This window comes from Oncorhynchus kisutch, linkage group LG16 (assembly GCF_002021735.2).
Source record: "Oncorhynchus kisutch isolate 150728-3 linkage group LG16, Okis_V2, whole genome shotgun sequence".
Lineage (NCBI taxonomy): Eukaryota > Metazoa > Chordata > Actinopteri > Salmoniformes > Salmonidae > Oncorhynchus > Oncorhynchus kisutch.
In genome coordinates this window covers 3,514,085-3,525,512 of record NC_034189.2, presented here as the reverse complement: position 1 = coordinate 3,525,512, position 11,428 = coordinate 3,514,085, and the positions used below count along the sequence as shown (strand labels likewise).

Genomic DNA, 11,428 nt, shown 5'->3' with positions numbered 1-11,428 from the left:
ATTATGGGGTTGTGTGTGTAGTTGTATTAGTAGTAGGGCTGTATGTGTAGTTGTATTAGTAGTAGGGCTGTATGTGTAGTTGTATTAGTAGTATGGGGTTGTGTGTGTAGTTGTATTAGTAGTGTTATTGTGTCACCTTAATAAAGATGTTGTGCTTGTCCTCTTTAACTCTATCTAGGTTACGATGAGTAAACAATCCCAATTGTTTCAGAATGTTTGATGTGATAGTTTTGTTGTCGTCAGGTCGTCGTCAAGGCTGGAACGTCGGGTCCTGTGCTCCAGACCTCAGAACCAAAACAATGAGGTCCTTGATCCCCCTGCAGTTAGATTCCCCTCTTCAGGCTTGAAATGATTGAACATGTCTGGTGTAATATGACTGTTTCTATTTGCTTGCATTGATGATTAAACTGTTCAGTTTGACGCATTCAGCACTTATGAACTGCAATACACTCACTGCACATCTGAGGCCTTATTCACAAAGAGTCTCAGAGTAGAAGATCTTGGCCCTTATTCACAAAGAGTCTCAGAGTAGAAGATCTTGGCCCTTATTCACAAAGAGTCTCAGAGTAGGTGATCTTGGTCCTTATTCACAAAGTCTCAGAGTAGAAGATCTTGGCCCTTATTCACAAAGAGTCTCAGAGTAGAAGATCTTGGCCCTTATTCACAAAGAGTCTCAGAGTAGGTGATCTTGGTCCTTCTTCACAAAGAGTCTCAGAGTAGAAGATCTTGGCCCTTATTCACAAAGAGTCTCAGAGTAGACAATCTTGGTCCTTATTCACAAAGAGTAGAAGAGTAGAAGATCTTGGTCCTTATTCACAAAGAGTCTCAGAGTAGAAGATCTTGGTCCTTATTCACAAAGAGTCTCAGAGTAGAAGATCTTGGCCCTTATTCACAAAGAGTCTCAGAGTAGACGCTCTTGGTCCTTATTCACAAAGAGTAGAAGATCAGAAGATCTTGGTCCTTATTCACAAAGAGTCTCAGAGTAGAAGATCTTGGTCCTTATTCACAAAGAGTCTCAGAGTAGAAGATCTTGGCCCTTATTCACAAAGAGTCTCAGAGTAGACGCTCTTGGTCCTTATTCACAAAGAGTAGAAGAGTAGAAGATCTTGGTCCTTATTCACAAAGAGTCTCAGAGTAGAAGATCTTGGTCCTTATTCACAAAGAGTCTCAGAGTAGAAGATCTTGGTCCTTATTCACAAATAGTCTCAGAGTAAAAGATCTGGGCCCTTATTCACAACCCAGTGGCTGTGGATTTGGATATATTGTATGTAGCTGAGTGCTCCTCTGCTGCTCCCCCCTCCTTGATCACCTTTATCTGGTTGTGTAGCCTACAAACTTCATGTTGTACACTAAACTGTTACATTCCCTCAGTAGTCTATGAGTAAGGGTGATTAACTACAAAGATAGGGATGTGACATCACAACAGCAAGTCTTCAGATGGGATACCGGCTGATCATGATGAATAACAGATGGGCTACAGGTGATCATGATGAATAACAGATGGGCTACAGGTGATCATGCTGAATAACAGATGGGCTACAGGTGATCATGATGAATAACAGATGGGTTACAGGTGATCATGATGAATAACAGATGGGTTACAGGTGATCATGATGAATAACAGATGGACTACAGGTGATCATGATGAATAACAGATGGGTTACAGGTGATCATGATGAATAACAGATGGGTTACAGGTGATCATGATGAATAACAGATGGACTACAGGTGATCATGATGAATAACAGATGGGTTACAGGTGATCATGATGAATAACAGATGGACTACAGGTGATCATGATGAATAACAGATGGACTACAGGTGATCATGATGAATAACAGATGGGCTACAGGTGATCATGATGAATAACAGATGGACTACAGGTGATCATGATGAATAACAGATGGGTTACAGGTGATCATGATGAATAACAGATGGGTTACAGGTGATCATGATGAATAACAGATGGACTACAGGTGATCATGATGAATAACAGATGGGTTACAGGTGATCATGATGAATAACAGATGGGTTATAGGTGATCATGATGAATAACAGATGGACTACAGGTGATCATGATGAATAACAGATGGGCTACAGGTGATCATGATGAATAACAGATGGGTTACAGGTGATCATGATGAATAACAGATGGACTACAGGTGATCATGATGAATAACAGATGGGTTACAGGTGATCATGATGAATAACAGATGGACTACAGGTGATCATGATGAATAACAGATGGGTTACAGGTGATCATGATGAATAACAGATGGGTTACAGGTGATCATGATGAATAACAGATGGACTACAGGTTAAGTGTACATACATATTACAGTGATGGTGATGATTTTCTGAACTGTTAGCATTAGACCAATGGTTTTTAAGTAATACATACAGTGTTGGTTTTTCAGTTGAGTTTTGGATATATTGACCAAAATATCAGGAAAGTTGTGGACATATTTTCCCTTATTCACCAGAAACAGGTATTTCTTCACAAAGTTGCTTGTAAAAAGTCAAAACAGAAAGCAGTGAGTTAATTTGCCTGCGGCAGAATCACACGGTGTTTTGAGACAATAATAATCAATGACCTTGTATCTCCAGTCTGGCGTCAATCACTATCAACAGATAGGAGTTTAACCCATAACATTCTGATTCAAGTCTAGTGACCTTCAATCCAAATGTCACAGACAGAAGAGTGGAAATCAACCCAGATGTCCAAGACAGAAGAGTGGAAATCAACCCAAATGTCCCAGACAGAACAGTGGAAATCAACCCAAATGTCCCAGACAGAACAGTGGAAATCAACCCAGATGTCCCAGACAGAACAGTGGAAATCAACCCAGATGTCCCAGACAGAACAGTGGAAATCAACCCAGATGTCCAAGACAGAACAGTGGAAATCAACCCAGATGTCCCAGACAGAACAGTGGAAATCAACCCAGATGTCCCAGGCCGAACAGTGGAAATCAACCCAAATGTCCCAGACAGAAGAGTGGAAATCAACCCAAATGTCCCAGACAGAACAGTGGAAATCAACCCAAATGTCCCAGACAGAAGAGTGGAAATCAACCCAAATGTCCCAGACAGAACAGTGGAAATCAACCCAAATGTCCCAGACAGAAGAGTGGAAATCAACCCAAATGTCCCAGACAGAACAGTGGAAATCAACCCAGATGTCCCAGACAGAACAGTGGACATCAACCCAGATGTCCCAGACAGAACAGTGGAAATCAACCCAGATGTCCCAGACAGAACAGTGGAAATCAACCCAGATGTCCCAGACAGAACAGTGGAAATCAACCCAGATGTCCCAGACAGAACAGTGGAAATCAACCCAGATGTCCCAGACAGAACAGTGGAAATCAACCCAGATGTCCCAGACAGAACAGTGGAAATCAACCCAGATGTCCCAGACAGAAGAGTGGAAATCAACCCAGATGTCCCAGACAGAACAGTGGAAATCAACCCAGATGTCCCAGACAGAAGAGTGGAAATCAACCCAGATGTCCCAGACAGAAGAGTGGAAATCAACCCAGATGTCCCAGACAGAACAGTGGAAATCAACCCAGATGTCCCAGACAGAACAGTGGAAATCAACCCAGATGTCCCAGACAGAAGAGTGGAAATCAACCCAGATGTCCCAGACAGAACAGTATGTATTACAGAAAGGTAACACATTATTAAATATGATGAATATTGTTTTAATCTCTAAAATGATTATGCACTTTATTCATTTTAAATATTCCCGGTACAAAGTCAATTCAGGAAGTGAATTTAAATTCCATTTCAACTTAAAGGATGATAGAGAGAGATAGAAAAATAGAGGGAGGGGTCTGACTGGATGGGTCCTTAAAAAGGAGAGGAGAGAGACTAGAACTCAACTCACAGGCAGGACAGACAGAGAGAGAGAGAGAGAGAGAGAGAGAGAGAGAGAGACTATAAGTCAACTCACAGGCAGGACAGAGAGAGAGAGAGAGAGACTAGAACTCAACTCACAGGCAGGACAGACAGAGAGAGAGAAAATAGTGAAAACCTTTGAAGATCTCTGAAGAAGTGAAGCTACAACTGAAGACTTCAGAAGGTGAGATTTCAACATCTGTTCATCTAATACTGTACCTGCCTGCATCCCAACTGACCTCCCATTCCCTTTGTAGTGCACTACTTTAGACAAGGGCCCTGGTTATATGTAGCTCTGGTCAAAAGTAGTGCACTACATAGGGAAACTCTGTACTAGAGACACAAATGGGTGAACGTTTTGGACCGAGTTTAGGAACTGCTGTGCTTGTCTTGTCTGTCTGTCTGTCTGTCTCTCTCTCTCTCTCTGTCCCTCTCTCTCTCTTTATTTCTGTCCCTCTCTTTCTGTCCCCCCCCCCAGGAGACAATCACCATGGCGATGTTGACCACTCTTCTGCTTCTCAGCGCTGTCTTTGCTCTGGGAGATGCAAGGGGTAGCAGAGGTATTCTGACCGAAGGTTTTGTTGACCTGTTCACACTCATGAGATGCAATTTGATGTTATTGTCGCGAACTTAACCCAACACCTAGTGACCTAGATTTTGGCTCGACAGTCACTGGACCCCGAGCTCCTGGTTGGGGCTCCTGACGGATTCGCTAAAATATAATTCTATATAGATCTGTTGTGGATTCATAGTTCTGAATCTGATCTAGGATTCAATACACATCGTTCAGCTTTACAGCGCTGAAATGTTCTGAAACTCTATTCAATCCGGTTCGATCAGTTTGAAATTTAAAGGTTCCCTCTTTAGCAGAGACAGCATTCACAATACTTTTGAATAATCTGATTTTGTGGTGGGAACTAACCATTTCATAATGTTATTTAATGTGATCTCTCCCCCCTACAGACTGTGATCGCAGAGCCTGCCCACCTGGCTGGCCCAGCGATTCGACACACTGCTATCACTACGTCCCCATCATGGCCACATGGCCAGAGGCAGAGGTACCTGGATGTCTGCTGTACATAATTGAGATTATCTGTGTGCATGATGTTAAGTATCGGTGGTTAAATGAGAGATCAGCAGGTTAGATTCTGGTAGCAGTGATGGAATTGAAGGATTTTGGAAACTGGCCAGCCAGGTTAGTAGACAGCAATTTCTACTAGCCAGGATCCAAAATGTGCCATGAGATAATGGAAAAGACAATAATTGACCTGCATCTTATGCTAGTTGGAACCATTTTCTAGAAGCCTGGTCTGAAAAGCATTATAGTTGGCTAGAGGGGATGCTATTTCCATCGCTGTCTGGTGGTCATACAGGGTTGCAGTTGATCAACTCAACTGCAGTTGGTCAACTCTGTAGGTTTAATCTCTCTATTTCTCTCTCTCCCTTCTCTCCCTTCTCTGTCTGTCTGTCTGTCTGTCTGTCTGTCTGTCTGTCTGTCTGTCTGTCTGTCTGTCTGTCTGTCTGTCTGTCTGTCTGTGTCTGTCTGTCTCTCTCTCCCCTCTCTTTGTCTTTCTCTCTGTCTCTCTCTTTCTCTCCCCTCTATCCCCACCCCTCTCTCTCTCTCTCTCTCTCTCTCTCTCTCTCTCTCTCTCTCTCTCCCCTCTCTCTGTCTCTCTCTCTCTCATTACTTCTCTCCCCCTCTCATCTCTCTGTCTCTCTTTCTTTCTCCCCTCTGTCTCTCTCTCTCTCTCACTTCTTCTCTCCTCTCTCTCTCTTTCTTTCTCCCCTCTGTCTCTCTCTCTCACTTCTTCTCTCCTCTCTCTCTCTCTCTGACTCTCTTTCTTTCTCCCCTCTGTCTCTCTCCAGAGGAAATGTTTGCTCCTGGGAGGTAACCTGGCATCAGTGCACAGCCTTCCCCAGTATCGTTTCCTTCAGTCTGTCATCAGGAATAGTACCAGGAAAGTCCAGCGCACCTGGATAGGAGCCAACGATGCCATCAAGGTCAGAAGCATTTTTTTTCAATTCCCAGATTGCCTCTTTAAAGACAGTAACTACAGTGTGTATTTATAGTGTTTACTGTCTGCTAGTGATGCATCGTCCTATGTGCTCTGTAGGAGGGTCTCTGGCTGTGGAGCGACGGGTCCAGGTTTAACTACCAGAACTGGGCCCCGGGTCAACCCTCTAACTCTGACCACTTTGTTGTGAAAGACAACACGAACAGCCGGGAGCATTGCATGGAGATGAACTATGGAGGTACAATCCTGTCACCAGACTAGTTTCCTGCTCATTATACATCAAACATTTGGATAGAAGTTAAATACATCTTAAAGGGAATTTGTTCCTTTTTTAGCTACATATTTATAAAACAAAGATAATACCTAACTCTCTGTGTTTCTCTCGTTCCCAGCTTCTCGCGGTCAGAACGATGCCCCATGCTGGTACAAACGTCCCTTCCTGTGTTCCAGAAAGCGCTGATGTCCACATTTTGGAAGAGACGACGTTGGAGAATCTCTCTAAAGATGAGATTGTTTTAAATAAAGGCACCATCTGCAATGTTACCCTTTTGTTCAGTGGTCATTTATACAAAACACCAGCTGGATCCAACTATTAAACTCTGTAGTGTGAAGTAAATAACATCTTTGGTAAAATAAATGTTAAAGAGTTGCTTTTCACTTTTTGTAATACGTTTGGTTATCGTCATTATCAAGTCAGAGATGACCAATTGATGTTAATCATCATCATCATCATCATCATCATCATCATCATCATCATCATCATCACTACCTTCTTCATGTTTAAAGGTCAATGAGGGGATGAAAAATATTGATTAATGTTTTAAAATTGCTTACACACATTTCTTACACCTGTAAAATCGTCTCAGATATCCTCAAGGGCATAGGATGTAAGATAGATTTAGAATGGGGTCAGAGTTAATGGTTTAATGTACTGAACATTAGTGGTTCTATGAGCAAATACTGCCACCTGGTGGTCATTCATTAGTCCTAAAGACACTCAAACACACACACACACACTACTGTTGCTGGTATTCAATGACAGAATAGTGGTCTGCTATAGTTGACAGAAAGGAGGAGAGAAGTAGCGTGGAGAGGTAAGCAACATCAGTAAAATAGTATGTATTAGAATGAATGAAGAGAAGTTGATATTTCAGCTGTAGCCTCGTCTATAGCTATTATTATATTACAGCCAACTCAGAGAGTCTGTAGTAGATTAGCATACTGGTTTTCCTTTCTCCTCCTGGAAATGAACTGTAGAAATACAGTTGATAGAATTGCATTTTTTTTTTAAACATCACATTGATCAGAAATACAGTGTAGATTAATGTTGTAAATGACTGCCAGCATCTCGGGGTCGCCTCTTCACTGTTGACTTTGAGACTGGTGTTTTGCAGGTACTATTTAATGAAGCTGGTTGAGGACTTGTGAGGTGTCTGTTTCTCAAACTAGACACTCTAATGTACTTGTCTTCTTGATCAGTTGTGCACTGGGGCCTCCAACTCCTCTTTCTATTCTGGTTAGAGCCAGTTTGCGCTGTTCTGTGACGGGAGTAGTACACAGCGTTGTACGAGATCTTCTGTTTCTTGGCGATTTCTCTCATGGAATAGCCTTCATTTCTCAGAACAAGAATAGACTGACGAGTTTCAGAAGAAAGGTCTTTGTTTCTGGTCATTTTGAGCCTATAATTGAACTCACAAATGCTGATGCTCCAGATACTCAACTAGTCTAAAGAAGGCCAGTTTTATTGCTTCTTTAATCAGAACAACCGTTTTCAGCTGTGCTAACATAATTGCAAAAGGGTTTTATAATGATTAATTAGCCTTTTAAAATGATCAACTTGGATTAGCTAACACAACGTGCCATTGGAACACAGGAGTGATGGTTGCTGATAATGGTCCTCTGTACGCCTATGTAGATATTCCATAAAAAATAAATATGGTTGTTGATAACGGGCCTCTGTAGATATTCCATCAATAAAATAAGCCGTTTCCAGCTACAATAGTTATTTACAGCATTAACAATGTCTACACTGTATTTCTGATCAATTTGATGTTATTTTAACCTGTTGAGTGTAGGGGGCAGTATTTTGATGTTTGGATGAACCAAAATGAAACTGCCTATTTCTCAGGCCCAGAAACTAGAATATGCATATAATTGCCAGATTAGGATAGAAAACACTCTACAGTTTCCAAAACAGTCAAAATATTGTCTGTGAGTACAGAACTGATATTGCGAAAACCTGAGGAAAATCCAAAGAGGAGGTGCCTTCTATTTTGAAAGCTCCCTGTTCCATTGCATGGCTTCCCTCCATTTAAAGGGATATCAACCAGATTCATTTTCCTATGGCTTCCACATGGTAAAAACGTTTGACATGTTTCTATGAACTTTACGGATACTATTTGGAATTTTTGTCTGCCCGTCATGACCTTCTCGAGCCTGTGGATTTCTGAACACCAACCAAATGAAGGTTTTTGGATTTTAAAATAATCATTATGTAACAAAAGGAACATTTATTGTGTAACTGGGAGTCTCGTGAGTGCAAACATCCGAAGATCATCAAAGGTAAGCGATTCATTATATTGATTTTCTGACTTTTGTGACCAATCTACTTTGCTGCTAGCTGTTTGTAATATTTTGTCTACTGAGAGAGACGCTTGGATAGCTTTCGCCGAAAAGCTTCATTGAAATCTGACACGACGATTAACAACAAGCTAAGCTGTGTTTTGCTATATTGCACTTGTGATTTCATGAAAATTAAATATTTATAGTAATTTAATTTGAATTTGGACCGCTGCAATTCAGCGGATGTTGACGGAAATGATCACGAGACGAAGAAGACAATTTTTTTTGAACGGAAGTGTTGATTACTGTATTATTATCGTTGTTAATGTACAATTAGTAGCAACAGTAGTGTGTGTAGTTGTATTACTGGGTTGGCGTCCCCCCCCCCCTTGGGTTGTGCCGTGGCGGAGATCTTTGTGGGCGAAACTCGGCCTTGTCTCAGGATGGTAAGTTGGATGGTAAGTTGGTGGTTGAAGATATCCCTCTAGTGGTGTGGGGGCTGTGCTTTGGTAACGTGGGTGGGGTTATAACCTTCCTGTTCGGCCCTGTCCAGGGGGTATCATCGGATGGGGCCACAGTGTCTCCTGACCCCTCCTGTCTCAGCCTCCAGTATTTATGCTGCAGTAGTTTATGTGTTGGGGGGCTAGGGTCAGTTTGTTATATCTGGAGTACTTGTCCTGTCTTATCCGGTGTCCTGCGTGAATTTAAGTATGCTCTCTCTAATTCTCTCTTTCTCTCTTTATTTCTCTCTCTCGGAGGACCTGAGCCCTAGGACCATGCCTCAGGACTACCTGGCATGATGACTCCTTGCTGTCCCCAGTCCACCTGGTCGTGCTGCTGCTCCAGTTTAAACTCTTCTGCCTGCGGCTATGGAACCCTGACCTGTTCACCGGACGTGCTACCTGTCCCAGACCTGCTGTTTTCAACTCTCTAGAGACAGCAGGAGTGGTAGAGATACTCTGAATGATCGGCTATGAAAAGCCAACTGACATGTACTCCTGAGGTGCTGACCTGTTGCACCCTCTACAACCACTGTGATTATTATTATTTGACCATGCTGGTCATTTATGAACATTTGAACATCTTGGCCATGTTCTGTTATAATCTCCACCCGGCACAGCCAGAAGAGGACTGGCCACCCCTCATAGCCTGGTTGCTCTCTAGGTTTCTTCCTAGGTTCTGGCCTTTCTGGGAGTTTTTCCTAGCTAACGTGCTTCTACACCTGCATTGCATGCTGTTTGGGGTTTTAGGCTGGGTTTCTGTACAGCACTTTGAGATATCAGCTGATGTACGAAGGGCTATATAAATACATTTGATTTGATTGGTCGATTTACTCAGGAAGTTCCACAGAGCATTACATTAGAAGTATATGGAAGTGTGTGTATTTCTATTAGTAGTATAATATTTGACTGTGAATGTAGTCGTATGGCTGTGTATGTAATTGTATTAGTAGTATAGGGCTGTAGGTGTAGTTGTATTGATAGTATAGTGCTTTCTGTGTAGTTGTGTTAGTAGAATACGGCGTTATGTGTACTTCTACTAGTAGTCTAGGACTGTGTGTGCAGTTGTATTCGTTGTATAGGGATGTTTGTGTCGTGATATTAGTAGCTGGGCTGATTGTGTAGTTGTAATATTATTATGGGGCGGTATGTGTACTGTATTAGTAGGTGGGCGGTATGTGTACTGTATTAGTAGGTGGGCGGTATGTGTATTGTATTAGTAGGTGGGCGGTATGTGTACTGTATTAGTAGGTGGGCGGTATGTGTACTGTATTAGTAGGTGGGCGGTATGTGTACTGTATTAGTAGGTGGGCGGTATGTGTACTGTATTAGTAGGTGGGCGGTATGTGTACTGTATTAGTAGTTGGGCGGTATGTGTACTGTATTAGTAGTTGGGCGGTATGTGTACTGTATTAGTAGTTGGGCGGTATGTGTACTGTATTAGTAGGTGGGCGGTATGTGTACTGTATTAGTAGGTGGGCGGTATGTGTACTGTATTAGTAGTTGGGCGGTATGTGTACTGTATTAGTAGGTGGGCGGTATGTGTACTGTATTAGTAGGTGGGCGGTATGTGTACTGTATTAGTAGGTGGGCGGTATGTGTACTGTATTAGTAGGTGGGCGGTATGTGTACTGTATTAGTAGTTGGGCGGTATGTGTACTGTATTAGTAGGTGGGCGGTATGTGTACTGTATTAGTAGGTGGGCGGTATGTGTACTGTATTAGTAGGTGGGCGGTATGTGTACTGTATTAGTAGGTGGGCGGTATGTGTACTGTATTAGTAGTTGGGCGGTATGTGTACTGTATTAGTAGTTGGGCGGTATGTGTACTGTATTAGTAGTATAGGGCGGTATGTGTACTGTATTAGTAGTTGGGCTGTATGTGTAGTGGTATTAGTAGTATAGGGCTGTGTGTGTAGTGGTATTAGTAGTATATGGAAGTGTGTGTATTTGTATTAGTAGTATAGGGCTGTGTGTAGTTGTAGTAGAAGTATTTGGAAGTGTGTGCATTTGTATTAGTAGTATAGGGCTGTGTGTGTAGTTGTATTTGTAGTATGGCTGAATGTGTAGTTGTGACATTAGTATGGGGCTGTGTGTGTAGTTGTTTTAGTGTTATAGGGCTGTGTGTGTAGTTGTTTTAGTGATAGGGCTATTTGTATAGTTATATTAATAGTCAGACTGTATGTGTAGTTGTGACATTAGTATGGGGCTGTGTGTGCAGTTGGGCTGTATTTGTAGATGTATTAGCTCTAGGGCTGTATGTGTAGTGGTATTAGTAGTATAGGGCTGTATGTGTGGTCGTATTGATAGTATAGGGCTGTGTGTGTAGTTGTATTAGTAGTATGGGGCTGTAGGGTAGGTGTAGTTGTATTGATAGTATAGTGCTTTCCGTGTAGTTATGTGTACGTGTACTAGTAGTCTAGGACTGTGTGTGTAGTTGTATTAGTAGT

At 42.1% G+C, this 11,428-nt stretch overlaps 1 protein-coding gene across 1 annotated transcript; it reads left to right on the top strand.

Annotated features, from left to right (window-relative positions):
• The first annotated feature begins 4,870 nt into the window (after window positions 1–4,870).
• On the top strand, window positions 4,871–6,523 carry LOC116354072 (galactose-specific lectin nattectin-like). The gene is made up of 4 exons (XM_031793100.1): window positions 4,871–4,961; window positions 5,770–5,904; window positions 6,018–6,156; window positions 6,311–6,523. The coding sequence occupies exons 1-4, from the start codon at window positions 4,938–4,940 to the stop codon at window positions 6,376–6,378; spliced, it is 366 nt and encodes a 121-aa protein (XP_031648960.1). The 5' UTR covers window positions 4,871–4,937; the 3' UTR covers window positions 6,379–6,523.
• Window positions 6,524–11,428: the final 4,905 nt, after the last annotated feature.

Excerpts from the sequence above, each read along its gene's own strand:
- LOC116354072 (XM_031793100.1), top strand. The coding sequence starts at position 4,938 with ATGGCCACATGGCCAGAGGCAGAG. Across the intron at positions 5,905-6,017 it reads GAGCCAACGATGCCATCAAG|GAGGGTCTCTGGCTGTGGAG; the intron begins GTCAGAAGCATT and ends TGTGCTCTGTAG. Across the intron at positions 6,157-6,310 it reads CATGGAGATGAACTATGGAG|CTTCTCGCGGTCAGAACGAT; the intron begins GTACAATCCTGT and ends TCTCGTTCCCAG.